Genomic DNA, 25,808 nt, shown 5'->3' with positions numbered 1-25,808 from the left:
TATTGGATGTTGAGCGAGTGGATTTCACGTCTCAAAAAAATTCATATCACGCTTGCTTATGTGAAAAAAAGTTGATCGTCGATCAACATGTTATCTGGTATTCGTATGTATTATAGTCATATGAAATAGGTTTATATTATACATGGAATTACAATCAATGATCAGTGACAAGGTGTTGTTCATAATGAATTACGTTAAGATTCCGGCAACACTTCGCACACTAGTTTTTGTTTTTGTGCTGATTACAACTAATTAGTATCAAAATTATGGGATAGAATAATTCTAGTCTCGTTTAGTCGATAATAAACCGGTTAATGGTGTCGAAAAAACATAATATTACAGGATCAAAACCACTGTATCCAATTCCTCACACGTTTTCCAAATTCTATTGTACCGAGTACCAAGCTTTACTTCAATCAGACTGATTAAGGACGACTCTGTGCAGATCAGAATCAATATTGCGTCTTACGTTTTGTAATGTTAAATGCATAAACTACGTTTACCACAGTCCGCTTATTGGGTAACAAAAGAGAATGCGTTTAGTCCTTCCATGTTGAAAAATTTCGGGTAAATAAATACTTCAGAAAGGAAATATGTGAAATTTGTAACACAAGAAGAGAGTTGAGTATCTAAAATATGGGGGATTTTGAGAAGTGATTCGTTAGGTCACAAATCCAAAAGGATCAATTTGCTGGATGTGTGTGGCAGAAAAAAAACTCATATTCTGTCAAACACTGTTATTTTCACGAAATCCCGCGGTAAGATTATGCATTTATTACAAGTTTAATTGCTGGACCCAATCTCAAGATTTGTCCCGTATTAGTGGAACTTGGAAATGGGCAATTGTCTAAATTAAAATTTCAAGTGAAAGCCACCTCCGACTGGAGGAGCTCTACCTCTTTCTAAAAGTCCCATATGAAATCCGGAGGAGCTTATATCTGCATCATCTCCATCACCTAGTTGTTTGTACTCCCTTCCACCACTCGGAGGTTTGGGCGATGCATTAGCTGTTCGAATTCCCAGTTCTGACTTAGCTGGCCAAGTGGGAAACATAGCTGGGTCGATTGGCAATGGTGCTTCGGTGAAATAGCCATGTTTCAATGCATCTTCTGCTGTAACACGCTGCTGTGGATCGTAGGTGAGGAATCTGTAATCATCGAATCATTTGTTCAAGAATGTTTTTGAGAGACAAAAGAAATTTGAACTTGTTGTAAGAACCTCATATATTCCAAAATTTAGCAATTCTACAATTACACTTTGTGCATGAAATTTTTTCAACATTGAATTGGCACGATTTTTCCGTATAATTTTACCACAGGTGAGAAATAAAGCAGCAGAAGACAACCGGTATGTTTAAAAGAGATACTTGATATGGATCATTTTTCAATTCTTGCAATTAAAAATTAAAACTATGACGTTGAGTTCTTGATATTACGAATTTTTTCGCAGTGGTAAATTTCCTCAGTAATAGTGTTTAGTTAATAGAGATGAAATTGAAAGTGTTACTTTGCGCCCTTACTTGTTGAGTAATTCAATCCCAAGATCTGACAAAGACATGCTAAATCTTTGTCGTAAATTGTTCACAGGATAGTGGGAAAATGGTATTTTCTGAACCACTGGTAGTTTGTTATAACCAGGCCACACGCGTTCGCTCGGAGTTCCCAGTTCTTTGAATATCCTGTTGAGTTGGTCTATTTCGGATTTGCCTGGAAAGAGAGCCTCCATTCGTAGCAACTCTGCAAATATGCATCTGAAAGAAAACCACCAAGTTGAAGTACGCCGAATTGAGTTTAAATACTGTGCAACATTGTAGAGCACACTGATACAGTAAACATTGATTATCGTGAAATAGAAACGAAATAAATTATCCTCACCCTACAGACCATACATCAATAGGCGTGCTGTATTCTTTTCCATTCAGAAGCAACTCTGGAGCTCGGTACCACAGGGTAACAACAATAGGTGTATATTGCCTTAGTGGGGATCCATATTCTCTGGCAAGGCCAAAATCTCCGACCTTTAAGATACCTCTATGGCTCAGCAGTAAGTTGGAAGTTTTTAAATCGCGGTGAAGTATCCAGTTGTCATGTAAATGTGCCACGGCACGTAGTAGCTGTTGCATGAGGCACTTCACCTCACCTGGAAATCAACATGTTCATTAATATTATGAATATTCTGCAGCTTGCAGGCCATTTTACTCTCAGTTTGAGAGCGTATATTGAGTCAGTGGGATATTTCAGTAATTGTTTGTCCAGACACTTGGCATATATGAAAATATGTTGAAAGTTGGATACTCCGTACAGAGTACTCACCAGGAATGAAGACTTGCTTTTTCTGCTTCATAGTTTCCATGAGAGACTTTAAGTCGTGCTCAACGTAATCCATAACTATAAATATTTTATCCATGTTACTGCCGACAACGATTTCTCTAACGGTAACAATATTCGGGTGCTGCGCCTTCAACAAGGTATTAATTTCTCGTAAACTAGTGATCGGAAAGCCCTCCTTTTCTTTCTCCATTTTTAAACGTTTCAAAGCTACTATTTCTTCTGTTCGTTTATCTCTTGCTCTATAAACCACACCGTACGTTCCTTCTTCTATGCGGTTCAAGCACTGAAATTCCTCGACACTTCGACATCCTGAAATACAAGAAATCTGAATATATACTTCACTATGTCAAAATCTTTTCTTGTATAATTTTTTTGGACCAAGTATAATAATCAAAGTTGTGAATACAATGCAAATTTGATCTACACAAAAATAAAAATATATGAAGTGAAGTATGATAGACTACAATTTCACCTCAAAGCAGACTTTCAAATGTTTGGGGCAGAAAAAAACTAGTGAGAAAATTAGTGAAATGTTTGAAACCTACAATACAGACTCGTATATTACGTGTAAAAAAATACAAATACATTTTTCCACACATAACATTGATAACTATTAACTATACCTTGAATGGCAGGTAAATATGGCGGGATGGTAGGTTCCTGCTCTTTCTCAGGTTTTTCTTCTTCTTCTTCTTCAACGTCTTTTGTTGCTCCATTTGAATCAACACGTCCAGGAGAATCTCCGTCAGAATGATCGGACTTGGCCAAGCGATCAACAGACAAAGGACTTGGATTATTGTAGTCAGACCCATCGTTTGATTCGTCATTTGATCCCTTATTCGAATCATTAGATTCGTCATCATCGTCGCTACTACTTTCTGATGATTCGGTCGAATGGCGATCTGATGACCTTTCTCCTGGACTTCCCACCTGCTCTTCTGACGAATGCTGTGATCTATAGAATCAACATTATTCCTCAGTTATCACTACAGTTAATTAACCAAATCGAAATTATTACATCGAATAACTGCGACATTGTTAATAACATTTACTCACTCAGGTGACTTCGATTGTGCTTCATCTGATGCGTCTGGACTTAAGCTTTCATCAGACAACTCAACTATGGATGGCTCCTGATCTTGATCAGGGTCTGGACTATGTGCCCGTTTTTCCCCCCTTTTTAGTCGTCGAGCCTCCAATTCTAATCTGGAGACCTCTTTTCTTCTAGCCATTTCTCTATCAGCCTCCAACAACCTGTAACATAAATAACAAATTTGTGTACCTATGTGAGTCGGATGTCATCACATTCGAAAAGTGCTTAATGGCAGGATAAGTTACCAGTTAGAGTGATTTACCTTTCTTTTCGTAATTCCTGTTCACTCATTTCTTTCGGGTCCTTATTATGCATAGGTATTTCATCCACGTCCATATCTTCGCCATCATCTACATCAGTTATATCCATTGCTTCTCTCAATTGCTTTTCTCTGTGCTCTCGATCCCTTTCAACTTTTTCTCTGTCTCGGTCGCGATTTTTTTCATGCTTGTGCGATCTTTTGTGCCGTTTTTCAGGTTTTTCCATAGTTTCTGATTCTGAAAAATGATCCTCTACCGGTCGTACATGTCTTCGTTCCTCAGTGCGCACATCACGACGATCTCGAATATCTTCAAGCATATTTCGAACATCACGTCGTTCCCGGAGATCCTCTCCACGTCTTTCTTCCGCACGGATTTCTCGTCTCTCACGTGGTTCTCGTGTTTCACGCAGATCCTCAACTCGGATCTCTCGGCGCGACTCAACTTTGTATTCACGGACATCACGAGGCTCTTCACGCCGTTCTCGCCTTTTATCCAACAACCTGATATTATTCCTTAATTAATTTAGAAATTTTTTAACATCATAGCCAATTTTGGGATTAGTTTGCCACATATAACTAATAGGAACTGAAAATTCTTTGATGACTAAATATTTGAATATTACTTTAATTACCTTTCTCTCAGATCTTCTAAAACTCTATCGCCGGTACTTCTATCTTTGCGATCATGCCGCGATTCTCTATCTCTACTGTGTCCACTCTCTATTCTCTCCGATCTTTCTATTCGATCTCTATCTCTTTTCGGTCCATCTGTCCGTTCTGGTCGGTCCATGACCTCATTACCATGCCTGCGATGACTGTAATCGGAATCATCATATAAAAATTGCTTATGATTGACAAGTCAAAAGCTCTCATGCAACAAATATATACCTAAAATACAGCAATCACAAGACAACCAATAAAATCAAAATTACATCTACAATAGTATGCATAATCACCGGCGTTTATCTCTATGCCTCTCATCATCACGCTCGTGATGGCGAGATTTCCTCTCCTTCTCTTCCCTGCGATCCCTCCTCTCGTTGTGTTTTTCTCGTCTGCGCGACGAGTTGGATTTATGGTGCCTAATTACTGCTTGCGGGGGTTTTATATCTAGGGAATCTGCTGTGTCTGCACCATCTTCTTCCGAAAAACTGTGAAGTAGAAGTATATAATTTAAAATCTGTTATAACGGTCGTAATTTTCCAATTTAAAACAACAGAATCTGGCATCAAAATTCGAACTTGAGATCAAGGAAGCAAGGTATCGTTTATATGGCAGAGTATGTGAAAGTTTAGTCAGTGATTCATGTGGGAATGAATAGCGGAATATTTCTAATAATGTGAAAAGGAAAATATCAATCGTACGTATCGTGTATGAACGTAACTTAACCTAAAAGTGATAAGAAGTGAGGATACATACCTAAATTCTTCGATATCTTTACCAGGACTCTTCTTTAATTCTCCGTCTTCACTTTGATTATCAACTTCCATTTCAGTTTTATTATTTGTCATAGGACGTGCGGCTTAAACAAGTTGTAGCTCCATTTTTTTAATTCATCGCTTTATTCTACATATGCAGGAACAGGCTGGATTTTTACGGGCGTCAAGTTGACGCGACAGCGCCAAGCCGTCAACGCCGTCAACCACAAGAAAACGATCATGAAAGTAGATACCAACCGTACCGACACAGCGATACGAAAATGCCGAATGTCAATGCTATGTTAAGTTGCCGTCGCGTATTTTGAAAGTCAAAAAATTAGAGTTCAAAAGTTTGGTTAGCTGAAACAGACGAAAGGCTTAGTTAGCTGAAACAGGCAAAAGGCTTAGTTGAATGAAACAAACAAAACGCTTGGTTAGCTGAAGCAGACAAATGACTTGGTGGGCTGAAACAGACAAAAGGTTTGGTTAGCTGAAACAGACAAAAGTTTTGGTTAACTAAACAGATAAAAGGTTAGGTTAGCTGAAACAGATAAAAGGTTAGGTTAGCTAAAACAGACAGAAGGTTTGGTTAGCTGAAACAGACAAATGGTTTCAATGGCTGAAACAGACAAAAGGTTTGGTTAGCTGAAACAGACAGAAGGTTTGGTTAGCTGAAACAGACAAATGGTTTCAATGGCTGAAACAGACAAAATGTTTGGTTAGCTGAAACAGACAAAAGGTTTGGTTAGCTGAAACAGACAAAAGTTTTGGTTAACTGAAACAGACAAAAGGTTAGGTTAGCTGAAACAGACAAAAGGTTTGGTTAGCTGAAACAGACAAAAGTTTTAGTTAACTAAAACAGACAAAAGGTTAAGTTAGCTGAAACAGACAGAAAGTTTGGTTAACTGAAACAGACAAATGGTTTCAATGGCTGAAACAGACAAAAGTTTGGTTAGCTGAAATAAACAAATGGTTTCATTGGCTGAAACAGACAAAAGGATTGGTTAGCTGAAATAGACAAATGGTTTTTTTCCCTGAAACAGTCAAAAGGTTTGGTTAGCTGAATGCGATAAAATGTTTGGTTAGCTGTAAGAGAAAATGTTTGGTTAGCTGAAACAGACAAAAGATTTGGTTAGCTAAAACAGACAAATGGTTTCATTCGCTGAAACAGACGAAGTTACGATTAACACAATGATAAAATTAAGTGCGTCCATCAACAAAAACTATGTCGAGGCCGCGTTTTCTCTCAGAACCAAAAAGTATCAAGTCACCGCGCAAAGGGCGCTGAATTTAAACTTGAAAACTCAGCTGTTAGTATGAAAATTGATTGAAAAGCTGAAGGCTGTACACATCAAGTGTGTTTTACTTTGTATACAATTTACAAAATCGTCAAGCAAAAGGCGTGATCGATCGATTCGCATTATCAGGATGGCGCAAACGATACCATTTTCGAAAGTTAGCCCAATTATATTGACTAAACACTAAACAGAGCTAAAGTTTGGAAACGATTGATAAAAAAGTTTGACGCCATTCTGATCATCAATCATCGGGGAAAAGGTAAGTTTGATTCCTGTGATTAATCTACGCGCAAAAAGGCGCGACCGATTAATCTGTGAAAAAACCTTAAATATCTAGGACTTGTCGTAAAATTCTGTAGAAAATCAATTCGCATCTGCGTCTTTTTGAATCCGACACATTGCGATGCGAATTGTTGTTCCGAGATGCGAGTCAAGTCCGGAAGGGAGATTGGAGAGCATGCATTATTGTGTGGCGTGACGGTCGGCGGTCCTCTTCGACGCGAAGTCTTCGAGCTCAGCATCTCTCCCCATCTAGCGTACCACGGAACGCGATAGATGGTCCAGAGATGCGTTTTGCCCATTCAGACGATCACAGAGATCAATTGAATGAAATAATGATAGACAATGACTAAATAATTGAGTTCAATAACGACTGAAAAATGATAGCAAAGTGACAAGAAATGGGAAATTGAACCTCGTGAAAAATTTGAAAGCTTACTAATAAATAGTTCAGAGATTCTTATATTCAGTCTTTCACGTGTTTCTGAATGAAAATCACTGTGATCGTATGACGCTGTGGATTACAAAAGTTAATAACATCGCGGTGCATCGCGACCTTCCTACCCTCGCCTGAGTCCCAACGGACCCACCCAACGGAACTGTTGAAAAGAGATTCACACGCACATCCATATCAAACCCCGCGACGGATCCCACAACGACCACCTACCTACCCGATTACCTATATCCGTTCTAAACGATTCTCCATTTTTTCTAACACACATCATTCTTCCTCATTTGCGCCGTGGTCACTGTGACTTACTTTTTCATTGATTACCTGTGGGGAGCAAAACGTTTTTGTACCATAGTCAGCGAGAGGATTGTTTTAGTGATTGCTGGCGGACTATCGGTACATCAACCTTTTGTAAGATGAATTAAAAACATCCTGTATGCTTATCAGCATTTTTCTAAGCGAGCTAAGCCTGTGGTTGTTCGATAGTTGCTGGGCATTAAAGAATTGAAAATGATTCAAGGTATATCATGCAAGCTGATTACGTTACGTTATGCTAGACTTTGAAACGTTATCAATTAAAGAATCATTGGAATATGTTTAAACCTCAGGTTTATCCACCACTTAAACGACATCATTGTAATTATATAATCTGTAGGTAAACACGATCTGTTTTCGCGAATGCTGAGTAAGTGATGGTAACCTGTCGCGATGCTCATTCCACTTTCAACAACGTGCAAAATTGCTAACTTTGAGGGAATGTGGTAAAATAGGTCAACTCTGATGAGAAAGGAAAAAAAAATGCATCTACTGAAAGTCAAGCACCGTTGAGATCGCGAATGAGCCTATCCATGCAGCTAAGAAATCGAAGATTTGTGTAACAATTTTTACCGCCACGCCACGTGACAAAGGAGTCCCAGGGAATTAATACCCGTAACCTAAATACGTGCAAACTCACCAACGTTGCTGAGTAATGGAGAAGTTACTCGGATGTCTCTGCTTAACTCTGAAAAAACGGAAGAGGAATCGCTAATTAATTTAGCAAACTGGATTTTCCATTATTACTGTTGTCTACTTCCATATTTGTTTACCGCGTGTTACGCAATGAAAAAAATTAGGTTTCAAATGCAGCGCGTTGAATCATAAAACAATAATTGAAATAAGTTTTCTTACCTCCTCCGGGTTGCTCCACACTTTACATGTATATGTAGTAGTCCTCGTGGCTTCTCAGGTCGTACGGTGGTTACACACTTTTCACACTTTTCACACTGCAATGAGAATATAATAAAATAATAACAGGCTAATAAAATAAGAACAGAATATGTTGAATAAATGCATAAAATTATTGAGCAGCTAAAATCACGTACGATCAAAAGGGACGTAGTAATTGAAAATCATATCGAATGTGTACCTTTTAGTTTTATTCACTGCATAGCGGGTGATTTAATCTTTAGCTGAGTCAATCTAGGTAATCACTAATGCCAATCAACGTTGTTACGGTCTTTTTCTGCAATCAAGTAAGATAACACAATATTTTGTTAGTACTTGATGTATCTTCAACAACGATTTTAACAGCATTAAAAATTCACCATAGTTATCCAAGACATAATAGGGATGTATCAGAAGCCGATAACAGTTGACGATTTCGATTCTCACTTGAAATTTCGAAATTATTAATAACGCCGTGATGTATTAACTTTTGTTTAACCGTAATAAAGGATTACAAAATGGAGGATCCTTCCATCGACCGATCGATCCCCAGGAAGAAATTCAGAATCGGATGCAATTATTTAAGCTTTTTCTTACATAAGAAACAAGGCCAAAATCAACGACGCAATAAAATTTTCACTTCAACAACGTGTGTCCACGTGAGAGACTCGATCCGCGAACCGAAATCCGAGAAACAACTCGCACGAAGGTCACCTTCTGCAAGGTCCGTTTTTTCAGAATGTTAAAGAGAAAACGACAACGGAAGATTATCAGGTCATTTTCTTGTCACGAAACCCTTGTGACTATATGCAGCTTAGTAATTACACTCGATTCTCAGCTCATTCACACTTTTTGTGTTACGGTTGGCTGCCTAAACTGACCAAGATAAACTTGCTAACAATGCAACTACGCACTTACCGAAAATCAGCCGCACAAACAATAACAAACGACACCCGTCGCAGACAATCGAGAATCGAAATCGCTATAAGCTGAAGTTGTACAACAGAATAAAAATTTGATACACGAAACTCACCTTCGATGTCCCCTGCTGTTTTTACTTCAGTATCTTGGTACTTTTAATTTGAAGACACACGCTGTCGTTCACACATTGTTCACAGTGAGTTACGAGAGGATACACTGATCAAATAACGTTACACAGCCTTTTTTTTTACCACAAGCTATCAGTGCTTGGCCATATCCCGAATATTCAACGCCTGTACACGACGATCCGAATTCTCGACTTACGGCTCGTAGCTTCTCTACGGCTGCTCGGAACCGACTGACGCCGCGCCGCGCTCGGAAGCAATTCTCGACCGGTCGGAAATGCCGCGCGAAGTGCGCACAACGCGGTTGGATGTTCGAAAAATTGCCGTTGCACGCGGTGTCAGGCGACATTCGAAATTTTATGGTAACTTTCAGCCGAATAAAATACGTTGACTGAAGATATATTCACTAATTCCCAAAAGTTAACCTCTTTGGATTTTTCCAGTCGAAATTTGGCCGATTTTGAAAAATAGTTGAATCAATTCTTTGATCTACTATATCGAACTAATTTTTCAAGAGGAATCGATTGCGTGCAGTCCGAATACGCCATCAGCTACTTTATCTCGTTTTTTAATTTTCTTTATTTGTTCACACGTCCAATTAACAATCCTAGATTTTTTAATTCTCCGACTCAGAATGTAATTGAGATCCACTGACCTAACCACGTGGGCTTCGACGCGCAGCATTTTGCCGTTGCGGTGGTACCACTGATTTCTATATACCGCGTCATTTTGACGCTCGTGATAATCCAGCTATAGCGGAATCGTAAACGGAGATGGTGAACAATTGAACACAAAGTTGCGTCAAAGACGTGAGAGAATCCAATTGGCATCCGGAATGTCGGTCATATTACGTTGTGTTCAATGGTTCGTATTATAAAGCCTGGCATTGATGTCAGTGAAGCCTGGTTACAACTGGGATCTTTATTTGCTAATTGTTCTGGTATCAGTTTAAATTTATTCTATTTTGAACTACGATTTTTCAGGAAGAAAGTATTGTCACTTTAATAATCATTACTTACAAAATGTTTACTAGCTTAACACTTGGACTCATATGTTAGATCACTGATTTATTATCTAATTGAAGAATATTTACGAAAAACTGAAGGATCAAACCATTTTGAATTTATCGTCTTTTCATACCAGAATACAAATTAAATGTTGAATATACTTTTATTTTAAAACTTACACTTCTATACAGATGCGATTTTTCAAAATTTATCCATTTTTTAGATATAGGAGTTGTACACTTGTAGCATCAGTTTATTGAATGACGATTATCAAGTGTTTTAAAGCTTTTACTTCCACAATTTCTTGATGGACATATTCTTCTCGGAATCCTTTTGCATTACCTTAGCTACAGCCATTTCAAAATCTTCTTGGGTAACATGGACACGACGTTCTCGAAGAGCATACATGCCAGCTTCAGTACAAACACCCTGTAACAGTGAAATTCTTTTTAATATCTGAATTTCGTTTTTAAAACAGTTGAAAACTCTCTCAATTTGCGATAAAACTTTTAGATGAACTCTGAAAAATTCTACTCATAAGTACTATACAAATGTGATTGCTGCAGCATGAATGAAGTTCTTCATGATTTCTTCATCTTTTTAAGGTGAAAAAAAACTGGCTTACTTTCACTTCTGCACCGGAAGCACCAGGCATGAGTTCTGCAATTTTTCTTAGATTTATACCACGAGTTAAATTCATTTTGCGTGAATGAATTTTCAGAATATCAAGCCTAGCTTCTTCATTTGGAGGGGGGAATTCAATTTTACGATCAATACGACCAGGACGCAGTAGCGCTTGATCCAAGATGTCAATGCGATTAGTTGCCATGATAACTTTTATATTTTTGGTAGCTTCAAATCCATCCAATTGATTCAGAAGCTCCAACATTGTTCTTTGGACCTGCAACAAATAACATTGAATAAACATGGATTATGATTTAGCGAGACCTAGGTTAAATCTTTATAATAAGAAAAACTGAGTTCAAATACCTCACTGTCTCCGCCAGATCCAGACTCAATTCGTGAACTACCAATGGAGTCAATTTCATCCATGAAAATTATGGATGGTGCATGTTCCCTAGCCATCACAAAAAGTTCACGAACCATTCGGGAACCTTCACCAATGAATTTCTGGACCAGTTCTGAACCAGAGACTCTAATAAATGTGCACTCTGTATGATGAGCGACTGCTCTAGCTAATAGAGTCTTTCCAGTACCTGGGAAGTCAATTATTTTCTTTAAAAGTTGTAACAGGACTTCGCATAATAATTTAGTTTAGGATAAGACAAATTAATTTTTTGCCAGAAATAAATTTTACAATGTCACCGGCCAAATTGTTCATGTTTACACTAATTCACTAGTCTTATTGAACTTCTCAAAATCATTCTGTGTCTGCTCATTCAGAGCGATAATAATTTCAAAATCGTAATAACATTCTCATTTTGTTAGTTTTGTTCAGTTTGTTTTTACCTGGTGGACCGTAAAGAAGCACTCCTTTGGGCTGAGCGATTCCCAGAGCATCAAATAATTCCGGATGTTTGACAGGTAGTTCAATAACCTCTTTGATCTCCTTGATTTGCTTGTCAAGACCGCCAACCATTTCATAGGTGGAATCCGGAACTTTTTCAACCATCATAAGGGAAACCAACGGATCAACTTTGTTAGGTAAAATTTTGTGGAGTGTGTAACTTTCATTTCGCAGGGCAACACGAGAGTTTGGTGTCACGTCATTTATATCTATGTTCTTGTCTAAATCCACGACAAATTTTCCTTCTGGATGGACTTTGACTAATACCTTCTTCTTGTCCATCGGCTTCACAACTTCTCCAACATATGAGCCTTGTTCTTGAAGAAGCTGTAATTCCTCACGCAACATTCGAACTATATTGTATGAAAGAAATGTTTATTTTAATGAGATTGATTCCATGTGTTATATAAACATTAAAATGCTGAGATTTTCTATTGAAAGTGCACTATTATTTTATTCACGTTTTCGTAATTGTCAAATAAGGAGCATTGTCTACTTCCTCGTGAAAAATGTCGCATACGAATTTTAGAAATTTGTCATTGATTCATGACAGGACAAATGCTAGGGTTTTTTTGTGGAATGAAAAAAGTGAGGTTACCTTTTGCGTTTAGCTCGTTACGCTGAGCCTGCAGACGTCGGAGGTTTTGACTTTTTTCAGCTACGACTAATTGCAGTTCTTCAATTTTTGTTATATAGTAAGGCTTAAAGCCTTCGCCCTTAATATTTTTATCGTCGATTTCCATCTGAAATGGGAAAACGATATGAAACAATTATACTCATCTCCGTGTCAGTCACAGGGACACAAAATTCGATAGGAAATAGAATTACTTGCCTTATTTGTGAGCGTCATTTTGCGCTCGTATTGAGATACGATTTTTGGCTGTGTTTATTCCTAATAATACTTGACAAATCGAGGCCCCGCGTAGCTCGCGAATATCAGTCGAGAATAATATTGTATTGACAATGCGCTCTCCGGCAAGAGCAGTGAGCGAGAAACCGCTTGTCACTGCCGTAGATGAAGAATTCCCTAGGCAGGCGAAATGCAGGTCAAAAAGTCGACCGCCGTAAGCTATATGCGTTCCAAAATACTTGTATATTCCGCGACATCTCGTTATGCCAGGTGCCTGCAGCGCTCCACTGGTGGCCGCGAACCAAACTTTGAAACGTAAAATAAATAATTGACGTGCGCTTCAACACGTGTAGAAAACACTATTATTTGTAAACTCAGCTTTACAAGCAGGTAAACTACAATGGCTTATTCGTTTTCGACAAGATGTGTCCATAATTACAGCACTTCAATATGACAAACATGACGATCCTCTTTTGCAATATATGCTTTTGCAGAGTACCATCTTCGTGTTATCCATGGGTGCGTTCCAAAATTAGCTGGTAGCGCAAAAAAAAAAAACTCCCTAGGACAGAGGCAAATGACGTTATTCATAGCGGAATCTGTATGAGAGACAGCATATTTTTGCGATCTCTGGCACAGGTACATATACGTAGCGTTCTAAAATACTGGGATCCTCCGCGTCTCGCAACAACTGATCGACTCATTTCGGCTGCGACTATGAATTAATTGTGATGCATTTTCTCCTTTGAAATTTGACAATGAGCTTTGGGAATTTCACTAGACTTGTGCTCTTCTTAGAGCATATACAGTAGTGCTCTTGCATTCGCTGCATTCGCAAGAAGTTTTGGAACGCACCCCGATGGGTCTTATATACCGTGCGTTCTTCTCTGGTTTCCATAGTTCGATTCGTTTGATCAGCTGGAACGAAGGAAGTCATCGTGCGCAATCCCGCAACATGTCAAAAATAACGGGTGCGAATCAAAGAGCTCCGATTTCCGTGGACATCGGAGGTAATTGACCAATTATATGAAAGAATACCAAATAGATTTATGATTTCAGTCAGCTCTTCGGAATGTCTCACAACATTAATGTTCTAGTTACCTGCAAATGCAGCTCAGGAAACAACTGTCATTGTTACATCAGCTGCATAATTACAGTAGTCTTTTGTTTATTATTCTTTTTTGTGCTAAGTTTGCCAAGCAAACGATCAAAGTGTAGTCACATTGTTACGAGTCGTCTCAACTCTCCCATAATTTGTTTCGCTGTTCAAGCGTTTATATTAACTCCTGAACTGTCTACAGCCAAGTCTGTAAATATGCTTTCACACTGTCTCTTATCTGTTATCGAGGCACTGGAATATGTTATGTAAGACTACAAGCAAGTGCCATTCAGCTGACTATTTTTCTATGAAACTCCAGCAGTTATGGAAGATAATTTTATTAATTTATTTATTTATTTATTGAGTTTAAAGGGGATGAACCCATGATACAAATAATAATTAACGTAAATAAATTTATTTCATCGAAATTTAAATGTATTTCAACTCTTTTTTTTAAAAGGATTATATTTATCATTAAACCCTGAATTCCTCTTTGGAATATCGATATATCAAAATATTTAATGTCAGTTTCTGATTAAAATATCAATAACTATGTAGAGTGCTGATCAAACTTGTTTCATATTCACCGCTAGATATGCGGATCAAATACAAAGACAAGAGCGAAACATTCAATGAAGATGACTTAAAGAGTAAAGAACCATTCGGTCAGTTTCAAGCATGGTTCGATGAAGCGCGTGTTACACCAGGGGTACTGGAGCCAAACGCCATGTGCTTGGCAACTGCAACTAAGTAAATAATTTGTTATTTTTATTTCATAGGACAATGTGTTCTTTATTGATTCTGAATACTCAAAATATTTTGCTTAAGAACAGCATTACGGTAAAAATAAAAAGTTCGTATATAGTACATCTTAAATGGCCTGGTGCTGTGTTATTTATACATAAAATAGAATATGTTGTATTCGTTTGTTTATTCATTTTTAATTTATTCTCAGAGATGGAATACCATCAGCTAGATATGTTCTTCTGAAAGGTTTTGGCACAGATGGATTTAAATTTTATACTAACTATGAGAGCAGAAAGGGCCGTGAATTGGTAAGTACAGGTATAAATGATTGGAAAGCATTGAATCAAAGACAAAAGGATATTTCATTTTTATCATTTTCAGGAAGCAAATCCAAACGCAGCTTTGACCTTTTACTGGGAGCCAACGAGGCGATCAGTGAGTGACTAGATCATTTTTTTCTATAATTGATGCTAAATATGGTAAGCAAAAAATTGCATTGTTATTTTCTCAGATACGTATTGAAGGAACTGTTGAAAAGACCTCTGCAGCTGACTCTGATGAGTATTTTCAGAACCGACCTTTTCACAGCCAGCTAGGTGCACACGCTAGTAAGCAGAGCAGCGTTATTGCTGGTAGGGAAACGTTGATGGTGAAGGAAAGAGAACTCTTGGCCCAAAATACTGAGGGACAAGTCAAGAGACCACAGTGTTGGTGAGTATAACATTCAGGTTGATTGTGTGTTTCAGCCAAACACACTCATTAAATTTTTGTTTAGGGGAGGGTTCAAAGTGATACCACGTTCCATAGAGTTCTGGCAAGGTCAGAGTGATCGTCTACATGATAGAATAAGGTTCAGACGTAGAGAACCTCATGACAAACCAGACGGAATTCTTCTTCATGAAGGGGAAGATGGTTGGGTCTATGAAAGACTATCCCCATGATGTCTCGAGATAGGAAACTTGAACATACCTGTGATTGACGTGAATGTTTATTTTTGTACATTACAACAATCACTAGCAAGTTTTTAAATGTTATTTTATGTTTCCGTACAAATGTTCCTGATTTATTATATTCTCAAGAATATCGGAGGGTAATTAATCAAATATAATTGACAATAATCTTATCTCATACATTCTTGAATCTTAAGTCGTGAATGTTACCTTCAATATTTCGCGTTGTACACCTGAAATATTTATAAATTTGTTATTGTTACTAGTAATAGGGCAATGTTAATTGAATATTTTTATTAGAAACCTTCTTCACTTCTCCACACAGTTTTGGTTTCGAATATTTTCTCTTTTTTAACAAGGTCCTCAAATTGTCTCATTCCTCCTCCCACTCCAAAGTAATAAACTTTTCCAGCAACGTAACTAAAATTAAATCTCACTGTAGACAATCTTGTGTTCAAGTAATCCGATGTGTGAACAATGATATAATCATAACAGAATATCTCAAAAATCAGTAACACTAATTTGTTAATTATCAAACTTACGCTGAACCATTCTTCTTTAATTGAGTTTTGAAAATGTTGTATAATTTATTCTGATTGTCAGGATTGTAGATCGTTTCACTGGTTAAAATCAAGTCATACTTCTCAGAATCGTTTCTATACAATTCCCTATGTAACTCGATAAAAGAAGCCCAATCCCCGGAAAAAAATGCACATCGTTCTTGCACGTCTTTCCGATCATTGCAATTTAAAATTACATTTGGGATAGTTACAGACTTTATTACTTCCGTGTTCTGAAAAATAACATGAACGTCAGTGGAGCACTACAGACTGGTTATGTTCAGACAAAACGAAATTGAACGAAGAAATTTTCATACGTAATCCTGAAAATGAACATTGGCTCCATTCAATAATGCTAGAATACCAATAATCCCGGTGCCACATCCTAGATCTAGAACAGACTTATTTTCTAATGGAATTTTGTCACCTATTAAGTACTTTCCTAGGTCGTAACTGCATTCCCATACTTTTAATCCACCTGTGTTGCAATGAATAATTTCAGACGAACCAGTGCGTTACATTATTGATAAATATAAACAAATGAGATTGTACGGGTAACCCGAGTAAAATTACCTTCATATTTTGCTGGTATTAAATCCGAATGTTGAGATTCAGCCTCAACAATATTTTGACAATTCTCATGCTGCAGATCTATTACCACTTTGTCAGAATGAATAAGCTTCAACCTTATGTCATAAAACAGATCACATTCCTTGAAGTCGTCATCCTCATAAAATTTTTTGGATAGCTGTTCTTGTGATACTTCAATCTTCACTGCAGGAAACCAGTCGAGTACAGTCCCTGTGCTTTCAATCTTATCTAAATGAACAATAACTTTGATTACAAATCTGTCTCGTTACATTGAGCGTGATTTTTAGACTCTGAACCTACTAAATCTGTTTGAGAAATTCCAGATAAGTATTTTCAAAATATTACTTGTTCTGCAAGTCGAAGGGACGAAAGAACGTAACAATGAGAATTCAAACTCAAGTGTTGTCCCTGTGTCAACAATGTAGCCTGTATAACCTTAATAAGAATCTACGAAATTTGTAAACATTTGGACAAAATACCATTTTCTTCCTTCGCATTATCGACCGTGAATCCAAATTTGAACATAACGTTAGGGGATTGCCGTTACATGGAGTGAATTGCCAAGACTAAACACGTGAAGCAAACCCAATATGCGGATCACACGTGCAAAACGAATGGCTTGTGAATGGTCGATCAAGCTTAATGGTAGTTCTGACAGATGACGTTGGTGATGTTGCGTCTGATTTGTGGAAACTTGACAAGTCCATACGCATGCAAGTTCGTCCATATCATGTACACATTACCCAGTGATCAAAATTACCGCGGCTGCCTTTTAATCGACGATTCGTGTTCACATCGAGCTAACTGCAGACGACTGCGGCTGTATAGACACAAATACGCAACGACACGCTGAAATTGCTTACTTTACTGCGAACCGTTGGCTTCTTTATTTCATTCCTGCTTATTTGTTAGTAGGGAATTGGTTCGTGTCAAAGTTTCGTAGGCATATATATTATGCTGACTATCAAAATGACGAAGGGTCGAGTGTTGCTGTTATATACGTGCTGTACTTTGATTCTGGGATTCGTTAGCGGATATGTCCGTAACCCCATTGACAGAGACACACAATATGAAGGTGAGCACAGTGTGTGATAGTTAACACCTGTCACTGTTTTTCCATCTCTTATACCTGCTACGATCTACCTGTTGCTACCAAAGTTACAAAGCTGAGCATAAACTATGCATTGTAATACATGTTGCCTGACGTTTGAAGTCCTGTTAGTTATTCAGTTGTATTAACGGCAATAACAATATTCCTCGAATGATTCATGCAATCTTTATTATCAGATGTTTACCAAGAAACCGATAGTGAGGATCAGCGTAGAGAAGCCTCGGATGACAAATATGAGAATTGGCCAGGACGCTGGATGCCATCGAGACCTGGAGATCCAAAACCCCCTCCGAAGGTTCTGCATAAAACTGGAAACTTCAAGGATTCCAATTTCGAAAAAGATCCAGTTGACAGAGTGGGCATGGGAATGCAAGAGAGTGAGTGCGACGATGGAGAAGTAAGTCGACATAAAAAAAATAAATTCCCAAAGTTCTTTTGTTTGATCAATATATATTTTGACGATCTGTTTCAATGTTATTGGAACGAGTGCAAAAAAATGGATGTTTTACTGGACTAATAAGTCAACAAAATGCTGCTCCTTCATTTTTAGTACAAATAATCAAATTTTTATTGTTTCAAATGTTCTAGACTAACTTGAGAGTTGATTGGGATGCGTCGCCAGTTAACTACACTTGCTACGGTGAAAGGATTGTGCCGGACTATTCCATTAGACCTATGGTATACTGTGAACGTATACCGTCAGGATATACGGTCAGTTGAATGATTATTTTTGTGTTGGTTTCGATCACACTTTCAATAAGCAACACATGTTTTTGTTTTGCGACAACTCTACCTTCTGTGTTATTTCAGGCAATCCACAAGTGTATGACTGAAACGATCGAATACGACGATGATATTCCTATGTAGTAAGTTAAATATTTGCACTTTGTATTTAAATTGTTTATCGATTTCCGCACTTCCTAAAAATGTATTTTTGCATCAAATGTTAAAGAATATATTTGTATATTTTTTTTAAAGGAATTAAGGAATTGGTTATACTTTGCATTATGTCCGATAGAAGAAATTATGTGTTTGGACAAAGGGTAATATTAGTTTTATTTAATTTCTGTTTAAAGCGGAGCACACAGACCAGTTTGGCCTGTTTACGGAGAATACCATTTCATACCAAGACAAAGGTGGATTCATAGTTTGGAGGTAACTATACTTGAAATAAATGCACATCAAACATTTGGATGCTTAGTGGAATGTGATTTCAATGTCGTTTTACAATCCGACTGTAAATTTTTGTTTATCTGCATAGTTGCGTATTTCCAATTGTGATCTCTGTTTATTTCTAGCATGGTGGAATAGTTATGTTGTATCATCCCTGCGCTAATCCACTAGAGGTAAAACGTTTGAAAAAACTGGTGGCCGGTTGTCTACGACGACATATTATAACACCATACACGCTTTTAGATGAGGAACGAGTAAGTTTATTTATTTTTAGGCATCTAATATTTATGTCTGGTTTGATGAATAGTCGAATGATGAACAATAATGTATGTTTTTTTTCTCTAACAGCCTCTGGCATTGGTAAGTTGGGGCTGCCGGTTGACAATGTCGTATGTGAATCCTTCTGTGGTACAACAATTCATTAGTAAAAGAGCATTGCGTGGCGCTGAAGCAATCTCTGATGATGGCGATTTTACCGAATTTCTTATACAGGCGTCTAAAACGGTTACTGACCAAGAGGATACAACTTTGTGTCCGAATATAAAACTGATGTCAGAGTAAAGATTCTTCAGAGTCATTTTTGTCTACTTTGCATGTGAAACAATGTGTCGACACTTTCAATCTTTGCTACTTATCGTTCATTAATCTCAGATCATATCAATGGGAAATGAACTCTACGCCCAAATCTCAATGTCATTCGTGCTCCATAGGTTCTAAGAATTCCTTACAAAAATATTCACATGTATGTGTACGTATTGCGTTAAATGTAACATTATATTTATTTATATTATATTTACAACCATTCCGAAGAGAAGTGAAGTCTCAATCTAATTGTAAGATCTCTTACATCGTGTGATATGGGTACAGATATGGACCGATCTGTACTAACGTGAGGTGAAGTATCTTACGATTATGAATAAATTCCTCTAATTTCAAACAGTGGTTTAATTCTTCGACATTTTGATTATATTTATAACAAAGTAGATTACTTTTCCCAAACTTTAGAAATTAATACTGAACATTGCTAGTTGTGATTTGCTTCTATGTTTATAGCCAGTCCCGTAATATTTCAACATCACAAAACGGTAGAAATTTTGTTTTCAAGAGAAAACGAATCGAAATATTCTCAGCAAACAGTTTTCAGGCCAAATTACACGCGGATAGCAGTCGTCGTTTTCGATTTTATCTATCCAGATCCAAGCATTGTTTTTCCATTCTATCTATCTGGGAGGATTTGATGAACTCTATACAGTGCTGGGCAGTAACTCAGTTAACTCAGAATTGTACAATCAGGATTAAATATTATTTGACGGGTTGAGAGTTCAAGCGGTGGTTAGTCGGTTTGTCTTAATTTTACAAAACAAAGCAATTTATATTTGAGATTACTAGCAATTCTGGTCTGAGGAAAATGATGTTATTTTCTCTGGTTTCAATGACTTTCATCCTCCCGATGTTTACGATGCGTTATCAATTGTAGGCATGAAAGCGCGTTGCCGCACCGGTTGTTGTTCAAACGTTGCAAAACTTTGCGGAACACATCATTGTTATTACTTACCGTATTATGGTTACGAGCAGAAAACTTGATGAAAACAGCATTTTTTCTATATGCATAGTAAATAAGGAGGGCCATAGATTTTTTTGAAAACATTAATGACTTGTGATAATCTCGGGGAAATAACTTTGCGTCATTTTTCAGCGTAAAATCGATCAGCGTATAGTGTTCTACAGAGCTATAAAACAAATGATATTAAAGTTACGAGCGAAAAAACGGGTAAAAACCCCTTTATTCGTCCCTCGAAAGCTCCGACTTTTATTCTGGAATCATCCTGATTGCAAGCTGAGTTGAGTTGAGTCGAAAATTACTTATTCCACGATAAAGAGGGTGTACCTCCGAACCCAATTTACGTTGACGAGAGAGGGAAGAAAAAATCGTTTTTCGTCAAGTATCTCACACTTAGTTAAGCCATCCACGTATTAATTGGATTTTTTTTCTCAGCTGCCCTCGTTTTCTCGATCTTATTACATTTCTTAGATATTGCTTTTCATGTTCTTTTGTATTCGCACAATCACCAGCCTTTTAATTAATTTATATACCTCAGATTTTAATTAATTTTTGAAAATTCCTTGAGTCTCATTGTTGATTCCAGAGATTTTTCTCAATTCTTCAATGCTTTGTACCTATGTGACTAATTTCCATCGTGTTGATCGTATATACTTTGCAATATCCTAGACGACATTCTGCCTCCATACTCGTAGAATTTCATTCTTAGTTTAGTAATTTTCAAAATTTTACAAGTAGAACTCGTCTCGATTCATCGTGGTCGCATTTTCGCTTTAGCGCACGATGCGCCAGAATTTTGCTCATAGCTACCGTCCTGATCAGGGTTGACACGAGCGTATTATCTCATCGATTTACCTTGTAAATCGAGTTTCCAATTTACATGAATCCTGATAAAAATTATCCGGCTCACCGTACAGCGGCAAAATAAACTAATTACTTTTTATCCTAAAATTATCATACTAAAAATCGATAAACGACGCGAGAAACGGTAGAAATTTCTTAAAATTATATCTCTACGGTGTTTAATGAAAAGAAGAATTAAAAATGGCTGTATGTGCCAAGGTCAATGTTTCCTAAAAAACTTTTTTTTGCTTCTCATAAATGATACAGCCATTTTTATTAATTCTCCTTTTCAATTGCAGAACAGACTTGATTATGACGCTTCCTCATTGAAAGCGATTGCAATTTTGTTCGGTGACGTCAATTGGCAATAATAATTTAGCACCTGTAATACACGCCGTCATTCAATGCCATAATGTCAAAGACCGGTCACACACAGGAAGTTCTGTATGAACTGCAGATACTGTAATTGACTACTATACGATGAGAAATTGAGGGATTCATTCGGCTGTTCGTTCGTTTCTCTATAAATAAGTAATTAAATGCTGAACAATGGGTAGTTAGCAAAGTTAAGTGTGACCAGTTTTTCAATTGCAGGTAATTAATTCACTTCCATTCTTGTGTCATAATTCATCGTCATGCATATAAGCTTATCAACTAATAAAACGTCTATATGTCTATCGTAAAGTCGTCGTTACTGTCCCGACTGATGGAAAAATTTACACCCAAGAATTTAAATCAAACGTGTACCTGTATAATTCAGCCGAGAGGATGGAACCGAATTGAAATCTTAATTAATTATTCATCTTGCACGCCGGACAGATTTCTTTGTTCTCTCTTTCCTCAGGAAATAATGGACTGATTAAAAATTTGAACTGACCTGTACCGTTGATTAATCGAATATGTATCAGCGAATCAATGGTATTAGATATAAAATACATACCTTGTTTCAATACGTGTTTCAATGAATAGGAAACTTACAGCACTTTACAAGCCAATCGTGCACCCTGTAGTTATTTATTATTTTTTTGCGGGGGATGACAATCAGTGACGAGACTTTGTCTAGCTTGAAAAACAGTTCACCTCGACAAGTGTGCGGTATCGTATTATCTGCGTTGTATTATTATTTTGCAAAACCTACATATGGAACGGTGAATAATTTTAGCAGTTTCGAATTACTCGTATATGTATATTCATTCACCTTTGACAATTTGTCGGAACACGCTCATCAGAGTTCAGTGTTCATTATTTTCAGGATATTGTATTCGAAAAAATATTCCATGAATTGATGAAACTGATATCCCCGCGAATAAACGAATCTCGCAAAAATTCGATCGTACTGATCAGGAGTTTCTGTAGGGGTATAAATTAAAAGCGAACGGCGAATTCTCTACTGTAGCATGGTCCTAGATGAATCTACATGGATAAATCAAATGATTTAATTAGTCAAATGGCAGTGAAGAGAACGAGCGAACTAACGAATCACAAACGAACCAAGTTATAGTCGATATTTGCCTAGGAAGTGAGGGACGTACATCGTTTGACATTTAAAAGGAATGCAAAGAATCCTTAGAGTCCTCTAACAAATTGTAAATTGTTTTCTCTGCCCGTTCTGTAGAGGATAAACAAAACGTACGACAACAACGTCCCTTCCTTTTGTGCAAAGATACGAAAATTGAGCAGTCGTTGTATGGCTACTGGGATTCTAAATGTATGCTCGAATCAATTAATTTTCGCAAAGGTAGAGACCATATAGGTATATTTTCAAATCGAAATATTGCGGTGCCATATATTGGCATATTGAATCCACCAGTCGAATTGCGCGTAGGAGGAACAAAGAATTCGAAATAAACAGTGAAAAGGAAATCTGGAAAGTGTGTGGCAAGGTGTACTATTATGTGGTAAAGCCAGACACTCTTCGGCTAGCTTTCCGCTATTTTCCTCGAGTTCGCACGTCCGTATGGCCGTTGAATACCCAAGTAGCATCTGGTAGCCACGAACACAATGGTTTGCCTAGATCTCCCCATCTCCGCCTATAAGAGACTCGAAATTCTCCTTACGTTTTGTTCAAGGATCATTACGAAGCTGTGTTTGGAGTCAGAAAATCATACTGCTGTATTTTTTGGTGAAGAATTTATACACCCAAAAGGTCTGGTGTGAAACCTACAGGATTTTTAGCTGTCAGAGAAATCTGGAAACCCGGAAATTGTCAGGGAATTTGCATGCGTTTGGAAAAACTGAGAAATGTTCAAGAGACCGGGCACGTATTCTGGAATTTTTCTATTTTATTCCTCACTAGTGTACGATTCTCTGAATTGTAGAAAATTACTCCCCGTGAGATAATTGAGGGGGTTATTGTGAAAAGGGTATAAATGACGAAAAGTATAGCTTTTCGAGGAATTTTAAGAATTGATATTAAGTACTATGTAAAATTAATGAAAACAGAAACGAGTACTAAAACAGTTAATACTTTCAGATTGATGTTGATCTCGAAAAAAGTGAATTTTCACATGATTTCAAATTTAATCTTGAATAACTTTTGACAGTGTTTAGTTATGAAAATATTATAACAGACATTTTTTGTAGAGCATTAGATTCCCTACAAAAATATATATCGGACACTATTGCCTCGTTACTGAGCTACAAAATTTAGAAATAACTAAAATTATCTACTCGTGTTAATTAAATGGGAAATGCAAAATTTGCATTCAGGTACCACTAAATATTAATATTAAGGGGTCAAATTACAACAGGCGTCTATTTCCTTTTCCTACAATTATCCAACATGCAAATTTGAAAAAAAATATATATATATTCGATTTTTTTTGGACCAGTCTAACATACCTACAGCTAAACGAATTCCACGACAGACGACCTCGAGTGTTCTTGAAACGAATAACGCGAGGTAGGCGACAGGCGAGATTTCAGAAGGCTATATATATAATAAGGGAAGAACGCGGTAACTGCGGGGGGGGGGGGGATGAGGAAATGAATCTGCGGCTGCACGGCGAAGGGAGAGGAAAAATATCTATTATATCAGGAAGAAATCAAGGCGGAGGAGTAAAAGAAAAGAAGAGCAAAGCAACCTGTTGTATTGCAGGAGCCGTTGATGCTGAGGCGCGAGTCGGCGGCACCCTTCCTGTGGGAGGAGATGGACGCCGGCGTCGCGACGCGCCGTTCAGTCGCTCATCGCCCACCGCCTCGCGCGATCCTCGCATCAATTATTGCCCCGCTGGATTGATCACCGTCGAATAGTTCTTGTTTAATCGTTGGACCTATCCGCTAGCCGTATACGGTAGGATTTTCGAGTTGATCGAAGGTTGAAAGTTCATAAGAAGAAAAAGAATAAATACCGGGAATAAGAAAGCCATCTCAATCACTGTGCGTCTGATAATACATGTTTAATTTATACATGGTAATAATAATAATAATAATAATAATAATAATAGTAATACAAACGTCATTAGTCTCAGTTTCGAATATCCGTTCATTAAATTCGCCCCGCTGTGAGGATCGAGGATAGCAAATGATCGGCTTGGTTTTTCTTCTACGAAAGATACGAAACCGATGCGTCGCAGTGCGAATATTATACAACCAAAGTTGAATCGGTACACAACCGCCAAACGAGCGCGGCTCGACCAAACCAATGATTTTGTGAAGAATCGAGGGTATCACTACTGCGATAATTATTTTCGGTTGATTGCTCGGCAGGGTGTGCTTTTAAATAAATACCAATCGAACGATGACGAATTGGGAAAGATGTTACCGAACCAAGATTCGATGAAAGAAATGCCGTTTCGTAAACAAACATTCGTCAGAGTAAAGCGAACACCATCCATCCTGTGTAATGTGTAAACACAAATACATGGAATAAACACCGCGATTGCACACTCACAAGTACGGAATCACACGTTTAAAACAGCAGCCGAATGAAACGTGCTTACGGATCAGCGAACATTATATTAAACATTACAGTTGTTGTGTTAGAATATACAGTATAATTATCAAGCGGCATAAAGTGCTCGGTTTGTACAGTTTCCGGTGAAATTTAATGACAGATATAAAAGTTCACGTGACTTATGTCTTTGACAAAAGTGCTCGTGTCGTCGAGGCAGTGATCGTTACAGTGTTTCATCTCACAGAATATTACCTTGCAGTGCCCGTCGTCTCGCCTTGTTTCTGAAAAGTGGCAAAAGTGTCGTAAGCAGTTCATTAGGCAAGTATATCATCCACAAATCTTTATTATAATAAATTGAGGGTGGACATTTTTTTTTATCGATTAGAATTTCAGGCGAGAAATCAAACGTCAGATTTAATCATCACAGGAACAATTTTTAAGGGCAAACAATTTTACATTATCCTCAAGTCGGTCGACACACGAGGGTGAATTTCGAGTAAACAGGCGGTG

General features: G+C 37.5%; 5 protein-coding genes across 7 annotated transcripts; 2 read left to right on the top strand and 3 right to left on the bottom strand.

The window, feature by feature from the left end:
* Positions 1-90: 90 nt before the first annotated feature.
* Positions 91-5,288, bottom strand: LOC124405704 (cyclin-dependent kinase 11B). Of its 3 annotated transcripts, none has more exons than XM_046880826.1 (10): positions 5,105-5,288; positions 4,642-4,836; positions 4,318-4,500; positions 3,686-4,198; positions 3,387-3,584; positions 2,954-3,285; positions 2,313-2,639; positions 1,875-2,139; positions 1,520-1,750; positions 91-1,147 (listed from the first exon to the last, which is right to left on the bottom strand). In XM_046880826.1, exons 1-10 carry the CDS (start codon positions 5,194-5,196, stop codon positions 853-855), a joined length of 2,631 nt encoding a protein of 876 aa, XP_046736782.1. In that variant the 5' UTR covers positions 5,197-5,288; the 3' UTR covers positions 91-852. The 3 variants fall into 3 exon arrangements, with proteins under 3 accessions (XP_046736782.1, XP_046736785.1, XP_046736783.1); XM_046880829.1 differs by having other exon boundaries at positions 3,686-4,171; XM_046880827.1 differs by having other exon boundaries at positions 3,686-4,186; positions 5,105-5,287.
* Positions 5,289-10,534: 5,246 nt separating this feature from the next.
* LOC124405373 (26S proteasome regulatory subunit 8) lies at positions 10,535-12,950 on the bottom strand. The gene is made up of 6 exons (XM_046880211.1): positions 12,751-12,950; positions 12,517-12,661; positions 11,861-12,271; positions 11,381-11,607; positions 11,016-11,291; positions 10,535-10,819 (listed from the first exon to the last, which is right to left on the bottom strand). The coding sequence occupies exons 1-6, from the start codon at positions 12,766-12,768 to the stop codon at positions 10,679-10,681; spliced, it is 1,218 nt and encodes a 405-aa protein (XP_046736167.1). The 5' UTR covers positions 12,769-12,950; the 3' UTR covers positions 10,535-10,678.
* A 625-nt stretch (positions 12,951-13,575) lies between these two features.
* LOC124405729 (pyridoxine/pyridoxamine 5'-phosphate oxidase-like) lies at positions 13,576-15,555 on the top strand. The gene is made up of 6 exons (XM_046880884.1): positions 13,576-13,778; positions 14,461-14,617; positions 14,823-14,922; positions 14,996-15,049; positions 15,126-15,325; positions 15,390-15,555. Exons 1-6 carry the CDS (start codon positions 13,628-13,630, stop codon positions 15,553-15,555), a joined length of 828 nt encoding a protein of 275 aa, XP_046736840.1. The 5' UTR covers positions 13,576-13,627.
* LOC124405727 (histidine protein methyltransferase 1 homolog) lies at positions 15,394-17,356 on the bottom strand. Its single transcript, XM_046880881.1, has 6 exons — positions 17,195-17,356; positions 16,698-16,943; positions 16,442-16,602; positions 16,107-16,357; positions 15,869-15,984; positions 15,394-15,797 (listed from the first exon to the last, which is right to left on the bottom strand). Exons 1-6 carry the CDS (start codon positions 17,238-17,240, stop codon positions 15,757-15,759), a joined length of 861 nt encoding a protein of 286 aa, XP_046736837.1. The 5' UTR covers positions 17,241-17,356; the 3' UTR covers positions 15,394-15,756.
* A 135-nt stretch (positions 17,357-17,491) lies between these two features.
* LOC124405726 lies at positions 17,492-19,936 on the top strand. Its single transcript, XM_046880880.1, has 7 exons — positions 17,492-17,790; positions 18,003-18,223; positions 18,415-18,537; positions 18,637-18,692; positions 18,903-18,981; positions 19,125-19,253; positions 19,348-19,936. The coding sequence occupies exons 1-7, from the start codon at positions 17,670-17,672 to the stop codon at positions 19,558-19,560; spliced, it is 942 nt and encodes a 313-aa protein (XP_046736836.1). The 5' UTR covers positions 17,492-17,669; the 3' UTR covers positions 19,561-19,936.
* Positions 19,937-25,808: the final 5,872 nt, after the last annotated feature.

The sequence above is a fragment of the Diprion similis genome, chromosome 4 (assembly GCF_021155765.1).
Source record: "Diprion similis isolate iyDipSimi1 chromosome 4, iyDipSimi1.1, whole genome shotgun sequence".
Taxonomy (NCBI): Eukaryota; Metazoa; Arthropoda; class Insecta; order Hymenoptera; family Diprionidae; genus Diprion; species Diprion similis.
Note: the sequence above shows the minus strand (reverse complement) of the source record. Positions and strands in the feature narration are given on the sequence as shown.

What these genes read in the sequence shown, in the direction of transcription:
- LOC124405727 (XM_046880881.1), bottom strand. Translation starts at nt 17,240, where the DNA reads ATGTTCAAATTTGGATTCACGGTCGATAATGCGAAGGAAGAAAATG. An exon ending in AATACCAGCAAAATATGAAG is followed by an intron (nt 16,603 to 16,697) that starts GTAATTTTACTC and finishes ATTGCAACACAG; the next exon opens with GTGGATTAAAAGTATGGGAA. An exon ending in TGTGTGGAGAAGTGAAGAAG is followed by an intron (nt 15,798 to 15,868) that starts GTTTCTAATAAA and finishes TAAATATTTCAG; the next exon opens with GTGTACAACGCGAAATATTG.
- LOC124405373 (XM_046880211.1), bottom strand. An exon ending in TAACGAGCTAAACGCAAAAG is followed by an intron (nt 12,272 to 12,516) that starts GTAACCTCACTT and finishes CATACAATATAG; the next exon opens with TTCGAATGTTGCGTGAGGAA. An exon ending in GATCTGGCGGAGACAGTGAG is followed by an intron (nt 11,292 to 11,380) that starts GTATTTGAACTC and finishes TATTTGTTGCAG; the next exon opens with GTCCAAAGAACAATGTTGGA.
- LOC124405704 (XM_046880826.1), bottom strand. Translation starts at nt 5,196, where the DNA reads ATGACAAATAATAAAACTGAAATGGAAGTTGATAATCAAAGTGAAGAC. An exon ending in ATATTTACCTGCCATTCAAG is followed by an intron (nt 2,640 to 2,953) that starts GTATAGTTAATA and finishes CTTGTATTTCAG; the next exon opens with GATGTCGAAGTGTCGAGGAA. An exon ending in ATTGATGTATGGTCTGTAGG is followed by an intron (nt 1,751 to 1,874) that starts GTGAGGATAATT and finishes GTTTTCTTTCAG; the next exon opens with ATGCATATTTGCAGAGTTGC.
- LOC124405729 (XM_046880884.1), top strand. Translation starts at nt 13,628, where the DNA reads ATGGGTCTTATATACCGTGCGTTCTTCTCTGGTTTCCATAGTTCGATT. An exon ending in GATTTCCGTGGACATCGGAG is followed by an intron (nt 13,779 to 14,460) that starts GTAATTGACCAA and finishes ATTCACCGCTAG; the next exon opens with ATATGCGGATCAAATACAAA. An exon ending in GGGAGCCAACGAGGCGATCA is followed by an intron (nt 15,050 to 15,125) that starts GTGAGTGACTAG and finishes TTATTTTCTCAG; the next exon opens with ATACGTATTGAAGGAACTGT.
- LOC124405726 (XM_046880880.1), top strand. Translation starts at nt 17,670, where the DNA reads ATGCTGACTATCAAAATGACGAAGGGTCGAGTGTTGCTGTTATATACG. An exon ending in GACGATGATATTCCTATGTA is followed by an intron (nt 18,693 to 18,902) that starts GTAAGTTAAATA and finishes TTCTGTTTAAAG; the next exon opens with CGGAGCACACAGACCAGTTT. An exon ending in GGTGGATTCATAGTTTGGAG is followed by an intron (nt 18,982 to 19,124) that starts GTAACTATACTT and finishes GTTTATTTCTAG; the next exon opens with CATGGTGGAATAGTTATGTT.